Source organism: Nesoenas mayeri, assembly GCF_963082525.1.
Source record: "Nesoenas mayeri genome assembly, chromosome: 2".
Classification (NCBI taxonomy): Eukaryota; Metazoa; Chordata; class Aves; order Columbiformes; family Columbidae; genus Nesoenas; species Nesoenas mayeri.
Window position 1 is genome coordinate 126,650,755 of NC_137543.1, and position 20,044 is coordinate 126,670,798.

The 20,044-nt window shown below is 39.4% G+C and overlaps 1 protein-coding gene across 1 annotated transcript in view; it reads left to right on the forward strand.

Annotated features, from left to right (window-relative positions):
- RFTN1 (raftlin, lipid raft linker 1) overlaps positions 1 to 20,044 on the forward strand; it is a gene marked incomplete at both ends in the record, with an annotated part of 85,296 nt that overhangs the window by 22,865 nt on the left and 42,387 nt on the right. Inside the window, 2 exons of the mRNA XM_080364195.1 lie at positions 7,233 to 7,419; positions 19,458 to 19,566. Of these exons, the coding sequence (XP_080220321.1) occupies positions 7,233 to 7,419; positions 19,458 to 19,566 (296 nt within the window). The remainder of the gene's footprint in view (positions 1 to 7,232; positions 7,420 to 19,457; positions 19,567 to 20,044) is intronic.

The following is a 20,044-nucleotide window of genomic DNA, read 5'->3' on the forward strand; positions in this document are numbered from 1 at the left end:
CCTCAGAGGAAGGTTCTTCATTTAGCAGAAACCAGCTGCTCGGAGTGGTGCTGGTTTGTGTGTGTATAGTAATTGTTGTGAGTGTGCACCTTGTGTCACTGCAGTTGTGCCTTCCAACAAGAAATCACAGTTCCAATAATGCAGGTAGTTCAAAAGTTTCAACTGGACTGGAAATTCACAGAACCACTGAAAAAATGCTGCTTTTGTAACGTAAAACATTAATGCGTTACTTTTATTTAAACTTCTGACCGTTATCAGAATGAAAAAACTTTGCTGCATTTGACACGTTCCTACAAAATATTTTAATGTAGGTGAAACTGCATCTTCTGGTGGTGAACTTTCTAGTTAACATTTTTGACTGGCTCTAATGCAAAGACAATGTTTTGCTCTACTAGAACTTAGTCTGCTGTAGATTTGATTTCTTTAAATTAAATTAAAGTTGCTGGAAAGGAATTAAATTAAGGAACAGCAGTCCTCATACTAAGCAGAGGGAGTGTGCTTGCTTTGGTATTCTACAAAATGATCAAGGCTGTTATAAACAGTCATAAACATGCTCTGGAATTGCCCTGTGTGAAAGCATGGGAAGATTTATGCATTCTCTCACACACGTGCCCAGTGATATTACTCTCTTCCCACATTATTGTCTCCATTCATTGTTGCTATTTAGTTCCCTGCCAGCAGACATGCAATTACGACCACCGGAGTGGGATGTGTGAGGCACAACAGAGCAGGCTAATGCCATTTTCCACGAGGTGGTCACTAAAGGTGGGAGGTAAATAGCCAGATCTATTATAAGGCCCTGCAGGATGTCAGTGGGTGGTGTTGGGGTAATGGCTGCGTTACCATACAACCATAATTTTGCTTGTACCTTGTTTTTATCTTGCATGCTCATTGCTAGATCCATTAAGGATCACAGGTACTAACATCTGGCCACTATTCAGGTCCTTTAAGGTGGTCTCTTATGTGCCCTGCATAGTGAGCAAGGGAGACTGAGGTGCTTTAGAAGGACAGCAGTAAAAAATCCATGCTGGATAATGAGCTCCGAGGAAGTAATGAGTAGGAGTGACCAAGTGTGTAGTGTGCTTGAATATTTGCTCCTCTCTAGCTCGCAGGCACAACCCTGCTCAGAGGTGCCCACCTGCCTTTGAACCCACGCTGGGGGGAGGGAGCTGCACTGTGGTTGCCCTTGCAGCCTTTCTGTCAGCTGCCTCCCTCTTGTTGGAGAATCATAATTTCCTGAGTTGGAAGGGACCCACAAGGATCATAGAGTCCAACTCCTCTCCCTGCATATGACAACCTCAAAATTCACACCGTGTGTCTGAGAGAGTTGTTCAGTCTCTTCTTGAACACTGTCAGGCCTGGGGCTGTGACACCTCACTGGGGAGCCTGTTCCAGTGCTCCACCACCCTCTGGGTGAAGAACCTTTTCCTAATGTCCAACCTAAACCTGCCCTGGCGCATCTTCCTGGCACTCCCTTGAGTTCTGTCATTGATCCCTACAGAGAAGAGTTCGGCGCCTGTCCTTCCTCCGCCCCTTGTGAGGAAACTTTAGACCACAATCAGGTCTCCCCTCATTCTCCTCCAGGCTGAACAAACTGAGTGACTTCAGCTGCTCCTCATACGGCTTCCCCTCCAAACCCTTTGCCAACTTTGTGGCCTCTCAGGAGGGTTCCGTAAGCCCTGAACTCTCCTGGCAGGAAGACGTGAGGACATTGTCCTTCCCATGAGGAGCTGTAGCTTTGCAGAAGGGCCTGCAAGGTTTGTGGTGCTGGGAGGAGGAGGAACACAAGTGACACCATAGCTCTGGCTCTGGGTGCATGGCCCATAGGAACATGCACAGGCCTGGGCACAGCCTCATCCTGCCCTTTGAGAAAGAAAACAGTTATGACTGTATTTCTCGAAGAGGCTGAGCTTGCTGATGAGTGCTAGTCCTGGTCAAATAGTATTGTGCTTGTGGCTACCAGGGAGCTGAGCTGTTCCGTCACTTAATAGTCTGGGTCTGGTGAATTTGTGGTCTTCCTTTTTTTTTTTTTGTTTTGGATCCATTATATATTGTATTTTGGGCATGTATTGGTGCAAAGTGCTTTCTGCTATTCCCAGTGTAGACAGAGCGTGTACGATCTACATGCATACCAATTTGATCTTTCATTGTTTTCATGCAAAGGAAAAATACTTATTTAATGTTTCATAATAAATTCAGGAACATTAGTTTGAAAATACAGCTGAACATGAAAAGTTTAAAAAGAAACAGAAACTAGTTAAAAGGAGTCCAAGATTTTTGTGGAACATTTTAATGTGTAATGTGAACTCTCATTAAGGACTACGAGAGCATTAAAACCTAATCAGGAAAACATGCTAAAAAATGAAGCCCGTAAAATACCAATGTTTAATTTGTTTTGTTTCAATAAGCAAACTAAATAAACACCTAACACAGGATAATACAAATTTAGAGTAGAACAGTGTGTTTGTCCTTTTAAATAAAGTATTATACTAAGGGTAAGTACCAAGAAACTAAGACCTAAATTTGACCCCGAATTTGACCATTTCAGTAAAGAGAAATTAAATAAATGCCATTTTAGCATTTAACATTTTATTTGTGCTGGAGCATAGCTATCATTCAAGTAGAAAGAAATTAAAAACCAATAAAGTTTGTAGTAGCTTTGTCATAAATGTCACTAGCAGGAAGGGAAAACTGCTGCTTATCAAATAGAGTTGAAAGCATCTGATTCTGTTGAGTATATACATTATGTAAAGATGTGGTGGATGATTGTCTTTATTGAGCATGGTCTAATAGATGAATCTATGCTTTATTTTATAAAGCGTAATATACCTTTCTTATTTAAAAGTGTTGGGTTGTAGCATCCCAAAGGTATCTATTGTTCTAATCTATTATTATTGTTTAATCTAATGTTTTAATGTAGAAAAATTAGCCTGTTCATTGTAGACAGTTGCTGTAACTGTCTTTTCTCTTAATTGGGATATATCTACCTTTTTAGTATGGACCATAGTGCAAATGTCAGAGGTTGTATGAGGTGCTTCAGTTTGAAGCTAGTTGGTGGCTGTTTGATCTCTGTGGTTGCAGCCCCAGATGATCCATCAGGAGGAACCGAGGGACCCCTTAACACAGAAGGAGGAACCAGTTCTTAACACCTGTGTCCCCAGCCATGTTTCTCAGCCTGCCCTCGTTCCCTCAGGATGCCAGTGGCAGACTGCACTGCCTTCCTCTGTTTCCCATAAATTGCTTTTTGGAGCTGCAGAGATGACTCCTTCAAATATACATGACTCAACCTGTAGAATTTTATGTTAAGTCAATCCTTTTATTGATTTTTTCGGTAGCAAGATGGGGACAGTGTGAGTGTTTGGTCAGGTTTTTCCATTAGCAGCAAAGAAAGCAGAAGTCCCTAGACTCAGGAAAGTCACCTTATGGATGTCAGTTGTGTAACACAAACTTTCTTTTCTTTTTGAAGGATGTCTAAACTGTGGTTTTCTGTATGCATCTGAGCATTGCTGAAAGTGTTTTCAGCTTCAATTATCAGTCAGGCAACAAACTAATTTGCCTGGTAATCTGTTCCAAAAGCAGCCAGCACTTCTATTTCCACTTTCAGCCTTTGCAAAATTGAAAAACACGGCATCTGTCATTTACAAGTTTCTTACACACTCATCCAGATGTAGACAGAATAAACAAAGGAATCTTTTGAGGTCAGATTATGAAGTGCAACAATAAATAAGGAAACATGGAGCAGAATATAAAACTTAGAGCTAACTGCATTTCAGGAGCAATATGGTGGCTGCTAAAAGGATTCGGCTTTATCTTTCAGCAAAATAGAGGCTTATAATAAACACTGGAATTATACAGGATTTTATTTGAATTTTCATTTGCTTCTTTATACAAGTCGCTGTTGTACACAATTTCGGTTTTCCTTTTTCTTTTGCAAGTGGCATGATTAGAATTCTCTTTAACAACCAAAACAAAAGTTTTAATGGATTTTATTGGAGGTTGGGTAAAGTTTTCTGAAAATATTAGCATCTTCCTAAGGTAAAGTAAGGAAAGACTAGATCAACAACTTGTTTTATAAATGGGCAATTTCAAGTAGGGTGAACCTACAGGTATGCACCTTAGAGGAATTAGCTGAAGAAATAGTTGAGATCTTATCATTTAAGTCTGAAGACTGTTGAAGTGTGAATGACTCTCCAGGAAGGTGTGATATCCTTTTTCAATCTGCTTTTAAAGTGAACTGCATCATTGTTAGCCTAACCTGAAGCCCAGAAGGATACTGGAACAAATAAATTACCTGTAAAATATCCAGAGGATGATGAGTAGCAGGGATTTCTGGGGTGGAATCTGCATCACACAAACCCATCTGTCTTTGGGAGGGTAACATGAGCGCACCACACAGGTCTGTAGACCTCAGAAACTCGTGCAGACCTTGTGGGCGACAGAAACTGTCCTTTCTGAAGGATGTCTACTCCAAAGGGAAATTAATAGTAGTTCAGCATCAAATGAAAAAAGATGTAATGACTGTAAGGCTTAAAATTATTCTGTCCAGAGTCTGTTAAAATTCACCCTTTTCATTAACTATTCCAGCAAGACACTGCTGAAAGTGCTTATTGAGGTTTGCCAATCTGAGAGGTGCCATTTGCTCTGTGGAGGTCAGAATCCAGAATGGCCCTTGAAAAGTGAAAGAAAAAAACCCTAAAACACAGTAAGGCCAAGGAGATTTGGCCACTGTTGGTTGTGGGGAAAAGAATTTCATTTTTTTCCCCACATGATGACATGGGATATATAATAAGCATGAAGGAGCTTTTCTGTTCTACAAAGCAGTGGTGGGGCATAGGTGCTATACTTGAAGAAAGCCAGAGGACCAATTGAAGACAATCAGGAAAGAACCATAAAGAATTAGTTAGAAAACACAAGGGAAGAAGAAACATTGAAAGGACAGAGTTTGTAGAGTCTAAAAAAAGTGAAATTAAGGCATGATGGCTAGTACGAATTGTAAAATGCTAATGCAGAAAATAATTATTGAGCGAGGAAGTAGCAGTCTTGAATTTCAGAGTGGAAAATTTCAGTCAGGTGCTAGGAAAAGCTTTTGAATAGTAAGAATGGAGAAGTACTGAAATGTGACTTCTGGGGCTTGTGGAATCTCCATTACTAAAGTTTTAAAAGTAGATGAGAAAAACTCTGAGAATTAGCTAAACTAGAACTGATCCTGCCTCTAGGTGATAGTATGGACTAGCTGGATGATCCTTCCCCTCTCTGTTTTCTATTACCTTTCTTTTTTAATCAGCAAGTGTACATCCCAAAGCTCCAATTACATGCATTTTCACACCTTCCCCTTGTGTTTAGCTTGAAGGAGGAAGCAATCACTCTCCCATGTTAATGACTAGACTTTCTGCAAGTTTTGCCCAGGCATCCTCAGAATAATCCAGATACTTGGTTCATATGCTAGGCAGGCATCAGTTTTTATAGAGGAGTGTTAAAAATGGAAGCACCATTACCAGAATTAACATTACTGAATAGTGTTTAGTCGTTCCATTGTTGAGTACAACAATAAATATAGTTGAATAGTAAAACCCTCATGTAGAAATGTATTCTGGCTTTCAAATTCTTTTAATTAATTAAATTATTTGCAGCGTAGTCTCTGAGCCACAAGAGGTAAAAAGTAGTTCTGACATCTGGGTTTCTTTCCCCATTTTGATCCAAGTAGGGTCCAGTAAGTAACAGTTGGTTTTATTATTTATTATGCATTATTCATTGTGGCATCTCTTTTTATGACTCTGAAGTGATTTGTATGGCATTGTAGAAGGTAGAGCCCTATTGTCTGTCAATGTACATGTTGCTTGGATTTCTCATTTTATTTGCAAAAGTAAAAAGTATTCTACATCTTACAGTTCTTGGTCAAAAAGTTCCGTTAGCCTTTTCTGGAACATGGTCTTATTTGGAGAAAATAATACCAAGCACAGCTATTCCATTATTATTTAAATTATTCCTCTTTATTATTGGTTTTGAATATTTATTAGTTTTTTTGATAACCTCTTTCATTATTCATAAAGGGTAGCCACACATTTTGATGAAAAAAAGCGGTACAATGAAACCTTATTTTGCATAGCTGGCGTCTTTCATAAAAACTGTTCTCTGGTGCTTGCTTTCGTTTTTACCAAAGGCCTGAAAGGTGCTGGGAACCTCCGTGGTGTTTCTTGCAACATCCTCTCCCTGCTGGTTTCAGTGGGAGGGGAAACCACCCAGCACCTCAGCACCCTGTATGTTCTGGCATAGTTGGGGATGAAATAATAAATAGCTCCCAATAGAGATGGCAATGAGGAGGCAAAGGTCAGGGAAGAAAGATGCCTTTTCAAATAAGATATGAAAAACATATGAAGAATTACTGATGCAGAGAAAGAGAATGGAAGGTTGTTTTAGGTGATTTATGGGATTTTCTTTTGAAGCGCACTAGACTCCAAGGAAATAGGGGCAATTGCTGTACTGACCACAGTGTCTGTGTGGATGCTTCACAGAAAGGCAGAAAACCCCACATTGAGCAGATTGAGGAAGGATTATTTTCATGTGCTAGGTCTCATCCTCATCTGTAATGCATATAAGTTTGTTTAAATCCTGAGGTATAAGGTTTAGTGTCTGTTCTAAAAGGTTTCTCATCACTACAGGTATGCATTGGTCTTAGCATTCTTGTTTTCAATATACAAACAAAGTACCCTTCGGAAGTATTGGTAAATATTTGGTCTCAACAGAGTTTACCATCAGTGATCTTAGTCTGATAATGCAGCTTTTGTGCAGATGGATGCTTCTCTTTGTTGCTTTCAAATTTAAAATGTTCTACCTTCATTGACTATCCCCTTGCTATCATTTTATATTTTTGCCTCATGGCTTGCTCTCCTTAACTTGCATTACTATGACAAGAACTAAAACTTAGAATATCTTTTGACAAACTACCTTGTTTTTGTTAAAACCTCCGCTTCTTTTCTCCCAGAGTATGTAGTGAATTTGGCATTTTAACGTGTCTGACTGCTTCTTTAATTGCACCAGTCTCTTGTGTGATACAAGTCCTTTGCCAAGACAGACTGCTTAAAATCAGAAATACAAAATGGGCCTCAGGAAAGGTCAATTTTTGTGTTAATTTTATAGATCAGTGTGAAGCTTGCTTGACACTGAAGAGCCTGGATTTTAAAAAACATGATAGTCTGGTGTAGGATTATTGACCAATTTCTTTTTGTTTCCAGCTGAGTTGCCAGGATCATCCGCAATCAAGCTCTCCTCCTTGCACGATCTTCCAGCTCAGCTGCAAGAATTGTACCAGCAGGGCTTCGTCTTGGCTGCTGTCCACCCTTTCGTGCAACCAACTGATGAAAAAGAGAAAACTCCCCAGGAACAAATCTTCAGGGCTGTGCTTATCAAGAAAACAGAAAGGTAAAGCACTTCCAGTGAACTGGGATAAAAATAGACAATGTGATTTCCTGCGGAGTTTTGACCTACATCAGGAAATTATAGCAGAGTTTACTGTGCAAGACTTGGTTTGTTTTTTTTTTTCCTTTTGTGGGCTTGAATAGGCTTAACATGTTCTTCATGTTTATAATTCATCTGCAGTTTGGCAGATAACTCGGAGAATAACGAGTTGAAATACGCTCTGCATTTTGGGACATGTTGTCATGAGAGGCAAACAAACAAGCCCTATGCCTGACAATTTGTGAGGATAGTCCCGTTGGTACCCTTTAAGAATTTATTAGATTAAATTTAGAGAGAAGAAGTGTTTGCTTAGAAAAGGCATATTTTGTGTTTAGATGGTTACAGTTAATGCAATTAATTTGAGAACTGTAGTACTAATGCATACTTCTTAAATTTATCTGTAGAGTTTACGCCCTTCTTTCCTCTAAACAATACAAGTTATTTTAATTTCTAAATCAGTGCAAACTCTTTAAATAAAAAGATTACTCTCCTGCTTTGTTCACTCTCTTAAAATGTATTAAGAATGTTTTACGTAATAATATGTCTGAAGATGAATAAACAAACAGGAATACTGTTCTTCTATGTTTTAATCTGATTAAAAGAAATTGGTAGAATGTACTCTTAAGTAGTCCAGATGGAAATTAAAACGTGAATATTTAAATCACATAGTTATGATTTTTAGTGATTTAAATGATTTAAAACATAATTTAACATTACCTGACTGCCCACAACTCTGCAGCTGCCTCTGCTGTTGCAGTAATTTTGTGCAGTTTTCCTACATTAGTTGCATTCCTCAGTTTGCCCCTTTTTGCAGTGACCTGTACTGAAACCTGGGGGATAATCAGACCTCCATTTGCCCATCCTATGCTCTCTCTTTGTGCTTATGCTTGAAAGAAGGGATGTAACTGTTTTAGATACCTCTTTAAACTAAAGGAAACCAACCATTCAGTTTGCTATAGGTTGGTAATCAATGGATAGCAATTATTATGGGAGTCGAAGTTCAGTGTGTGACCTAAGGAAAAGTTTTGCATTTCATTTATGGCATTAAGTGTTGCAGGCAATTTTAGCTTTGAAAATAACTCTCAATTTACCTTGACTTTATTTTACTTCTCTTAGTACATAACTTCCTGCGGTCTTCCTGATACTATTGTTTAAAGTGTTTCCAGTCTTACGGTCAAAACACGAAATGTCTGGCTGAACGGTGGCCTTTTGAGTAATATTGGGCTGAGTTTGCCTGATTTTTGGGCAGGCGTGTTTTCCCTGCCTACAAAATACACTGCTGCAAATAATCCAAGTATTTACATTCATGAGTTTGCAATGCTGAGTGCTTAAGCACTTCTGCTGGATTTGTGTCCAAGGGTTCAGCATCTTCCAGGACTGAGCTGTGAAGACACACGAGGGGAAAGCAGCATCCTTCTCAGCAGAGCGACAGGGTCTTCAAGCCAGAGCGCTCAGCGTGTCGCCGCTGCCTCGTACCGTATCCAGTAGTTTACATCTGTGCAGAGTGATTGTGAAAGAGCACAAAATCTTAATTGCCTGCTCACTCACTTGGATGCCAGTGTTTCACACACTTTAGACAGCTGTAAATGACTGTACAAAATTGAAGACAGTAGAGAGTCTTGAACCAATTATATTTCCTTTTACATTCACACTCCGTTTCTTTCCATTGCCTTATCTGTCATTTCTCACCGCCTAGGGAAGCGGAAGAGACTTGGTGCAGCGGGGAAAAAACAGAAAGTACCAGCAAGGGAAATGACATCAGTTTGGTGTTTCATGTAGTTTAAATGTTCCTGACTTTGCCTGAGAGGATGGGAGAAGCTGCTTCTGCAGTGTGTGGGTGCAATGAACATTTGCACTGCCAAACCCAGTGAAGAGAGACGGGTGTCGCACAGATTTCAGGTGACCTTGGCCTGCATGGAGACCAGCTGTGTGTGAATTCCACTAGCAGCTTGGGGAGGATGAAATTGGCGACAGTAGGAAAGAAAAAAAAGACATACTGTTGATTTTTTAAATTAACCATTCTTATTACACTGCTGATAAAGAATAAATGATCCTTTTTTCACTAAGGACTGTCAGGTCCCTGGCATCTGTAGGCTGTCTATAAAACAGTTGAACTCTTGGGTAGAAGTTAAGTTCTGCTTGGGATATTTATTGACCAGACGAGTGTTAATTTCTGTTGTAAGGTTTTCAGAGTGTAAGTAGTCTAGCTAGAGTTGTAGGATCACTAGTAACTTCACGTATGCTCTTAAGTGCAAAGTGGTCCCCTGCTGTTTTCTCTAGTGGTGGTACCAGGCATTCATAGGGAGCCAAGGAGTCATAAAAAGCTCTGTACCTTGGTGTGGGGCCCATCTTTGGGCTTCCCAGACATTTTCTGCAAAACACCTGAGGCTGTAGCTCCTTTCTTACTGCAGGTGTTGCACCATGGATGGCTCCAACATCTGCTTCAAGCTGTCAGTTCTACAGCAGATACCAGGTGCTGTTTTTTCACCTTGCTATTTATGTCGCCCAAATGGAAGAGGAAAGAAATTGTTGTATTAGTGCCTTTTTGGTGCAGTAAGGTTAATTCTGTGTATACAGAGATAGAAATTAATATGTTCATCTTTAATCTCTAATACTTTAGTCTTTAGCCAGTGTTGCACCTTTATAAGTTGGTTTTATGTTTAAAAAGGAATACTGTTGGCTCACATTTTGAGGCCTGTGTTTTATAGCACTGCCTCTCCAAAGCTAAGAACTGCTGGCAGCAGCTGATGTGCATCAGGATCTACACACTGCTGCTACCACTGCGATTGGCAGTGCCTTAATTTGTTCAAGAATAAAATGGAAAAGTAATGCTTAGATATGTCTGTGCATTAAAACTTATGGAGGAAGTACCTGTCAGCATTACTTCTCCTATTTTGCCACTGTCCCAGGGTTTTAAAACACTCAGTGTGAATTTGCAATGCCATTGTACATTTAAAGTGACTTTTAAGGTTGCTAGGATAGTTTTGTGTTTAATCTGTACTGGTATCTCTGTGACTTCATTATCGTAGCTATCTAATCAGTTCTGATAATTAAGGAAGTAAGAGTCATTCCTGCTCTGGGACATCTGAGGAAATGCATTCTTAACATATACGGAAGCCATAAATGTTCAAAAGCAAAGTTGTTCTCTTGGAAATGTTAGGGACAATATGAAAGTAAAGGACAGATTTATTTTTTCAAATCAGCAATATAATTGTTTGCATTGCAAAAAGCATCACGTTCAATTAAAGTAAATGAAGTAAATATAGGTGCATGTAAGTCTGTAGAGGCACTGGACGTGAAGTAGTCTACCAAGCAGCTGAAGAACTGCCATTGCTCTTATTAAATTTAATACAATAAATTTAAATATTTCTGTAGCACTTAATTGTATTGTGCACACTAACCAGTTGGTTGGAAGTGGTTTGTAAGTTCAATTGTCAGATAGAGGAATAGTAACTTTAATGCTCCTCTGAATACTTTCTCTTGCTAAATTTCAATGGGCTTCTTAATTAAAAAGTAATTGACTGTTTATTGACTGTGCTGAGTTCTGAGATACTTTGGTTTCTTGGAGAATGCATCTCATAAAAAATTTCAAAGTAAAATCTTCAAGCCCAGGTTTTTATAGATTTATTTTTTATGAATGTAAGGAAGGCTCCAGGGGTGAAGTGTAGCCCCTGGTCTGCTGGTTTGTGTTGATTTATGCTTGAAAAAACTAGATTCACACTGATTTATACTTGAAGACAAGAATCTCAGGAAAAGGGATATATGGTGGTACCCTGGAATCTGTGACCGTGTGACAATAAACCTCTTCTGGCGGAAGGGACAAGGGAAGGTCTGTGCCTTTGTGAGGTTCTGGCTTACCAAGATAAGGAGAGTAGCATCTATGTCACGTACATTCCTCCAAGAAACAGAGATCGTTAGTTCTTCGTGTGTGTAATAACCTTTATCTCTTTGCCCTTTTATTTTCATACGTGCATTTTTTTAACACAACAATCTCTGTTTAGGTGTCTTGTGCACGTTACTATTTCAGACAGTTTGTGGCTGTTGCAGATAACCTGTTCCATGCAAAGAAATCGCAAAGTCAGTCCCAGCACAGAATAGGAACAAAACCACAGCACAAAGCCACTTTGAGTTATTCCCAGCTCCCTGTAGTGTGACACCCTTGCCTAGTATCTTACAGTTTCAAAATTCAATGGCAATGAAAATGTTTTAATTTCTCTTTCTAAACACTGTGCACCAGAAAGTAAGCTCAATTCTCTACCACTAGGAAAGATACATGGTCCAGGCTCATAAACTATCTGCTTACAACAGTTTTGACGTGTTTGCAGATGCTTCACTTCACCACAGTAGAATGAAGGAGGGGATATGAATTGAATTCCAGAGAGGTTTTTTTCTCCGTTGTTCCATCTATGTCTTAGGACTTATTCTTCTATAGGTTTTGTCTTCAATCAATAAAGCAATCAGCAGGGAAACATTACCATGCAGAAGTAGACTAAGTAGTATAATTTAAGAATAATATTATTGGAGGAGACCTCTGTGTTTGCCTCAAACAACTTTGCAGCTGTTTTCCCTTTCTGTAAAATAATGAGGTGTCAGGTGTTCTAGTGATTCACTTGATGAGATGATTCTGATTCTCTTTCTATAATTTCCCTATATACATTAATCCTGATGAAATGCAAACTTTCATCACTTGGCCAAAATAATTCTATTTATCTGCAAAGGAATTTGACAGACTGAGTTCAAAAGTTTAATAGTAAACCAGGATTTTTACAGTTTATTTTTTTTTCCAGTCTGCAATGTTAATTCCAAGTTATTTCAATTACTGGCATCTTCTGATATATAGCTACATTTTTCTGTCCTCTGTGTCTTTTAAAGTTTGGATTTACATAGAAGATGGATTTAGAGAAAGTCTGGATTTATAGAAAATGCAAAGTAGCATGATATAAAAGATTGAAATGGCTTAAACAAGACACTGATTGTTGTGTTGTTTCCTTAGGCTATGTTTTCATTTCCAGTTGTCAGTGTCCACTTTGTATTTGCTTGATTATGTTAACCGAAGGTTTTGGGCAGCTAAATCAGGGGAAACCCTGATTTTTGACACCTGAAAGATCAGCTCTCTCTCACTGTCTTTTTCTAGTCATGCTAAACTCCTCTTTTAATAGCAGTGAACAGCCCTTCCCATGAAAGAAAGTGAAACTCTATTTTACCAAGGAACTTATGAAATATGAAAAGACATAATTATGTGGGAAGAAGCAGCAGCCCCTGGAAGTGTTACATTTTGTGGAGTCTTGGTTTTGTCCTCTGGCATTTGGATTTGCACATTTGCCCTCTGAAGGCAGAGGAAAATGTTTCTAAAAACATCCAGATGATTAATCAAATTGCTGATTCTTAGCTGTTTGAGACACTCAAGCTCCAAAAAGCTTTTCTTCTCTTCCAGCTTTTTTGATAGGTGCTTGGAACAGGGAGTCTTTGGTCTGACTTTGTGTAGAGTTCGGTGGAGAGAGCCTCAAGCCATGACTAATGCTGCTGCCTGGCAAGCCTCTTGTGAAGCTTCTGTGGATATGTTTTCATTTTCCATGTGAAAACTTCTCATGCCACATTTGACTTTCCGTGGCTCATCACTGTATAAATGATGCACAGTGGTCTCGAGCTTTCTTGGAGCACACACTCTGCCATGTCAGCTGCATCCCCCCTTCCGATGTCATTTGCAAACCTGACAAGAGTACACACCATGTTCCCTCCTCCGTGTTACCAATGAAGATGTTAAACACGACAGGTCCCAGGTTGCAGACCCCTGGGTGGGGACTCCACTTGTCGCTGGCCTCCAGACAGGGCGTCACCATTAACCATGGAACTGGTTTTTACTCATCTGGTTTTCCAGCCTGTAGTACCCTTGCTTATATACAAGAGGAGTGTGGGGGCCAGTGCCAAACCTCGTGCTAAAATTACTATCAATGACAGTCACTGCCCTCTCCCACTTGCCCACAAATCCACTCATTTTAGTGTCAGAGGTAGTTAGGGTGGTCGAAATTATAATTTCCCCTTGCCACATCCATGCTGACTGTTCCCAGCCCTCTTCTTCATGGACCCTGAAATGTGCTACAAAAGATCTCTGCAGAAATGTAGAAAGTGCAGCCGAAGGTGTATCACAATGATACAGTCTGACAGAAAATATCAGTGATCTCCTCCAGTGCTTCTGTGCTTGCTTGAGTTCTTGAAAGTAGATACTTTGCACTGGTACAATATATTTTTAATTTAAATGTAAAAGCGTGTGTGTATGTGCACCTGTTTGGTTTTCTTGTAGGATTTAGGCTTGAAGATGGCACATGTCTGACCTTGCCGTCATGAGCATTAGGATCAAACATGTTTTGTGTGCAAATGCAGCGTGTGTTGTTGTTCTCAGCAGGCTGATTTCAGCTTGCTGAAAAAATAATATACCCGAGATTCAACAGATATCTTCCTCTAGCTCAAGGGACAATGGCCTGAGTTTTTAAAGCTTGTTATTTGTTTCAAGTTCAAAGCAATACATATTTCCTCACAACAGCTTTTAACATTGACCCAAAATAAATGTTCTTTCATCTGCGTTCTCAAAATTATAAACACTGCACATTAAAGATGCCTATGTATCCATACATGCTTGAACATTTCTCAAGAAACTATATGCTCTCGTTGAAAAAAGTTTTACTAAAAATAATATATATTCTAGCGATAAGGTCTCCTGTATGAGAAAATTCCTGGTAAAGGCAATGCTTAGATAACAAAGTTTAAACAGTGTCATGTGGGTTAGGGTTGGGTTTGTTATGATACAATATACCTGGTTTTATTTTTATAAAAAATGGAGTGTGTGTTGGGTGGGCATCATAAAACTACGGGTTTCTAATTGCTGCCGTCTTGGTTTTCAGATGCTGTAGTTTTGCTAGATTTTTAACCTGGAATTACATAGATAGCAATTGCTCGTTTTAATTACCATGACATGGTTTTACTTTTTCTTAATGTAGATCAGTTTGTTATAAACGCACAGTTATATTTTGAACAGTAGAGCTATTCTTATGTGGTGGAAAATCTCAAAACTGCACTTATATTCCTGGCATCATCTTAAGCAACTAGTTAGAGTGTCTGCGCAGCTTACAAGTGTGCTTTTGGCTTTCTGAATTCATGAGCATGAGGAACTTCAGGAAGATTAGGACCAAATGTTGGCTCCCTCCTTTCCTTCTAGTATCTGAAAAGGGTTGGAAATAGGGTTTGTAATAGACACAGAGTTGTCAGCTTTAATACTTACTGTATAAGTTACTGGTACTCTACAGCTGGTAATGGTTTATCTACCATGAAATGGCACTTAACTGCAAACAGCTGGGCAGGAAATGACAGCCTACTGAAACAACCCTCGTAAATATATTTTTGGCCAGTGGACTTCCAGTTATAAGTGAAAATCTTATTTATTCTATGTATTTTCTTTTTCTTTAGTGGCACTAGAGGTACTGTGTAGGACTCAAGATGCCACTCTTTTTCAGTCTGTGATCCTCAGCCTTTTCCATATCAGTAACAGTTGAGGGTACCCTGTACCCCCAGCCCTGATGTCCCTCTACACAACACCAGGAAGACTCAAGTTCCCTCTCAGCTCTTTGCCACCGCCAGTTAAGGTTGTCCATGGTGGTCACTGAGGGTATCTGCAGTGATGGAAAAATCCTTCTTCAGGAAAATCGATAAACAAACAATGAGATATGTAACAAAGGAAGAAAAACAAACGAAGGCCCAGGGTGTGTAAGATACAGTGAAATTTTTGTCGATGTCCACAATTAACCAGTGGTTGTCCTCTCCTGGGGCTGTGGGCAGGAGACTGCCCTTCCTCACTGCAGGTAAAGCAGTGGCCTTGGTCGCGCTGTCCCTCTTGGGTATCCCAAAATGTCTGATAGTGAGTACAGGGTGTTGTAATGGGTCGTAGTGTTGCAGCTTCTCTGGTTCATCTTAGCTTCCAAGAAGGGTACAACCTTACTGTATCCAGGGGTGGTTTTTTACAGCTGGACCATTTTTATTTAACCCAGGGATTTTTTTCTAAGAGGAACAAAGGTAATAAAAAAAACTTGAATGTTTGCAGACAGTGAAAGGAGGAAAATCCAGTTTTCCAACCTAGGAAGAGAAGAGGAAGAAATCACTGACCGTACATCTAGAAGAAAAGGAAGATCTTTCAGACTGTTGGGGCCTACACTTTTTTTTTTTCTAATGAACTGATTTCAGCTTTTCTTTTTCACTTTCTGTTGAGAAATATTTTATGATTGGAAAGTGGAAGTTAACTTTACATGAAACTGTGTCTTTAATTTTAAAGAATTTTATACATTGGACTCCCAGCAACTTGCTGTGCTGTAAAACTGGTAAGAGACTCTATAGTATGGGTTATTTGATTATTTCTCGAACGACTGACATCAGTGCTTCCTCAGAAGAGAACAGGGGAATGCAAGTGCAGGGACAAGACTGAAGTTGGGAGACAGGAGCTCTACTTCTGACTTTTCCGCTGACTTTTGTGATCTTGACAGATATACGTATTTGGGGGGTCCTAATTCATAGTCTCTAATGAAAGTGCTTCTAGAAGTAGTCCCATGAAATGAATCAAAGCAAAAATACAATAATTTCTGTTCAGTATGGAATTTACCTGTACATATATTTAGCTACTTCTCTACAGCTATACTAATAGTATTAAGAGTTTCATGAGAGAATTTTATGATGTTTATAAAATACTTCGTGATTCATTTATGAAATACATTGTTTATTGTATAGAGGCTAGAAATAACTTCTTGCCCACCTGGATTTGCTCAGAAAATTATTTTTGTGGTCTGTGAAATCTACAGCTACTTATTATTTTAATATGAAAAGCTATGGCTTTTGTTTTCATTTGTTTGTTTTTTGACAGAATAACAGGCTCTTAAATGTTTCCTAAAAAGGTGAAAACTACTCGTATAGACAAAGACTTGCCTTTAACATATATGGACATATTTTACTGGAAAGAATGGAAAAATACATTTTGGTAATATAGAGTACTTCTGTTGGAAGATTTTAACTAAAGATTTTATGGCCTTTAGCAGGATCTGTTACGTGTGTTCTGTGCATAATGTTCCTAGCAGAGTACGATGGTATTTGATGCAATTTTTTTCATGAGCCCTAGTGCCAAGGTAGCCCCCAGACTCTTAGAGGAAGAATTCACTGTCTCCTGTTTGTTTAAATATTTACAAGCAGCAAGCGTATTTCAAAGTAAGTGCTTGTTAAAAGAGGAAAAATAAACAGGTCATTTTAAGCAGCTGCAGTAAGATTCCCTATATTTTTGTGGATATAATCTGTATCTCAGATACTTGCACTCCTTCCAAAGAAGGAGGAAGCAAGTTCTCCAAAAACTGCACAAAATCAGAGTCCAGGGAGCTGTTGAGGGGGAGGAGAAGAATTAGGAGACAGTGGTTCAAGGGCAAACTTTCCTCTTCCTTATACCTCTGTGTAAATCTCACCAATACAGGTTAAAAGAATTCATTTTTACAGGTAGCCAGTGGGTTTAAACATGAAATACAGTCTTTGTCGTTCTTTTGCAGTAGTTAGAATAGTAAGTTTTTATGTCTATCACAGCAAGTATTTACAGCAGCATTGCACATTGCACAGAGAGCTCATGACTGGGTAAGGAACAGACCTTGGCAAAAGGGTGGATGCAGAAATAGCATGGCACATACTTAATTTCTGGGATTTGATATCTTAACTTCGGATTTGAGCTGTATTATTTCAAAGCCTCTGGACTGGGAGTGTGGTTTCCTCAACTGGGCTGGAAGGGACCATGATGAGTGCAATGGGTTGTCCCAGCAAAGGAACTGGTAGAGATGTATGGTCCTCATGTTTGTAGAGGTTTAGTGATGTCTCCCCAAACCAGGATGGATTGTCTAAAACGGGCTTGATTCCCTGCTGCTTGTTCTGAGTAACCCACTTCTGATTGGTATTTATACAACCACCAATGCACTGAGGAACTGTTTGCTTTGTTTGACGTTGCATGGACTTTGCATTGCAATATTAAGTGGCAGTTTTGAAGGTTTATTGATTGCTAGAGCATTAGAGAACCCTAACTCGTACTTATTTCTATCTGGAACATGGCTAGATAACATCAGGACTACATTTCCAGTTAGTCATATTCAGATCTTACTAAAAAAAATGTAGATATATTAGTAGGTACTCCAGCAGGAAGACTTTCTTAAGTTTAGATTTATGTTCTCACATTCATTGAGTTCATTTGTGGCAGAAACTCTGCACAGAATACATTATTATCTGGGACTTTATCTAGAACAGCAAAAATGGTTGTCTGCAGTTCATGTGTTGTCCCTCACAAAGTGATTCTTTTTTTCTTGACAGAGTTGTACTTGGCTGCTTAAATTAATTTCTGTACACCTGTTACAGAGCAGTAGTGGTGGAACACTTTCAGTCCCCCAATAATGATTCTTTAAATCCTATAAAGATGTTTGGAAAGTTGCCATGGACACTATTCAATGTTTTGTTAACACTTGTGTCCAGAATCAAGGACAAGAGGGACCACAAGTTATAAGAAGAACCTAGGAAAGAGTAGAAGAACACATAGGGAATGGGTTTCAGTGTTTCAGTTCACAGCCTGGTACTGCCTGTCACATGTATCAGTGAGATGACAGAAATGAAGGGAGAGTGTAACCTGTGGGAAAGCGGGGGGATCAAATACAGAACACGACGTCGTGTGGTACTTCAGCAAATTTCTGCGCTGTTGTCCAGGAGACACCTGGCTGGTTGGAGGCAGGAGCTGACACATCCCATGGCTCTGGGTCACTCTTGGCATCTCAGGAAAGCCACAGGGGCCACCTGCAGCTGAAGCGTGTTGTACGTGTTGCACAGTCTCAGTCCTCAGAACAGGGCTTTTACATGTACTTGCTTTTGCAATCATGGCCACCTGCGAAGCCCTTGTTTTGTTGTTTTACTGCTACCTCAGCATGCTCAGTTCAAACTTCTGTACATTTTTCCCAATCCTGTAGGTACCCAGCGCACCAAGTGACTGCTGGCCAGGGTTAGTTCTTTACATCAAACTAGACCTTTTGATAACTCCATATGTGATGTTAAGATGAATGCTTTGTTACTTATCCTAAGAATTATAGGCTAGCTTTTATTTTTGTACGTTCCTCTATGTGTTCTCCTAAAGAACTGATGAATCAAATGATTCTCTAGATTTGCTCTATTGATCAAGTGTATCAGTTTCCTTCCATGGAAGTCAGGAAGAGATGAAAACTGCCTTCAGTATCACTGCGTTGCAGTGCACACCTACAAACTTTCTCAAGATCATTCAGGATAACTTCCAGACTTTCCCATGGCGTATTTTGACCGATATCGTATTTCCACTGTACCAATTTGTTCAGCAAGGCCTGTGGCAGATGCCATACACTTTGAATTATTTCAGGAGTTAGTGGCTTCTGAAAGAGAAGGGATTTCACACATAGCTTTACATTTTTCAGCAACAAAGCTAAGGTAAGACTGAAGGATAGACTACTTTGATTAGCCCTTGTTTTTTAAATGTTGCCTTAGAATGGTGGTAGATAAGAGAAAGGATTCTGTTAATTACTGTCTGTGAAACACACCCTACATGGGGCTGCCCAGAGCATCTCTCAGCCCATTGCATTGGAACCTGCTTTCTGCATATTCTGAGTTACATCACCTGTGCTTCTCCTTGGTGTTGGCCGTGGATGCCAGGCTGACATAGTGTTTCTTGGCCAAATAAAGATACTTGGAAATCCCCAAGGAGTTCCACCATCTGCGGCCACTGGTGTGATTTCCTTCCCTGGCAAGTAGGTGAGATGCTGTAGCTGCTGCTTGTCAGAACTGTGTTGAGCTCAATGGAGTGAATGTGCTGGAACCGAAGCTCTGTCTGCAGGTTAGCTGTCCATGGGAAATATTTGTAAAGGGGATGATGCCTGGGTATCAAGTGTCAAGAACAGAAATTGATTCTTTTTTTCTGTCTGTCTCTTTAGGTCTTCAAAAGGTGATGTCCCTAGTGAACGATACGTCTTGGAGGTGGAGTGCTGCTCCTTTTTAAACCAACTTTCAGATAAAAAGGAGATACCTGATTTTATTAAAAAAGTGAGTAAAAAAAAAAAAAGGCAAAACCAAACCACAGTATCTTTTATTTGCACTATCCTTACTGTTTCTAGTTCTGTCAGTCTGACAATAGGAATGTGTGTATATTTTGTGCAGTTGAAACTCTGCACTAGAATTTGATGGTTTGTAATTTTAATATTCTAAAGGGCAATTATACTTATTGAGAGAAAAAAGTTTGATTATTATTATGAAAAAATGATTTGTAGTACCATAGAGAGTGACCTGTCACAGATCATATCAACTAAGTTACCAATGTAGAAGACAGTTCTATAATGGTGTAAACATTTTAAGTTGAAACAAGATATGTAATTTCCATTTAAGTGTCAAAATATCTTGTTGGATAATACTGTAGCTGAAAGGTTTAGTAACTTCTGGAATCCCCCAGATGATGTAAGTTTTGTTTCAGTGTCACATGATGTTTGGAGTTAGGGATGGTACTGGTAACCTAAATACCTCTGTC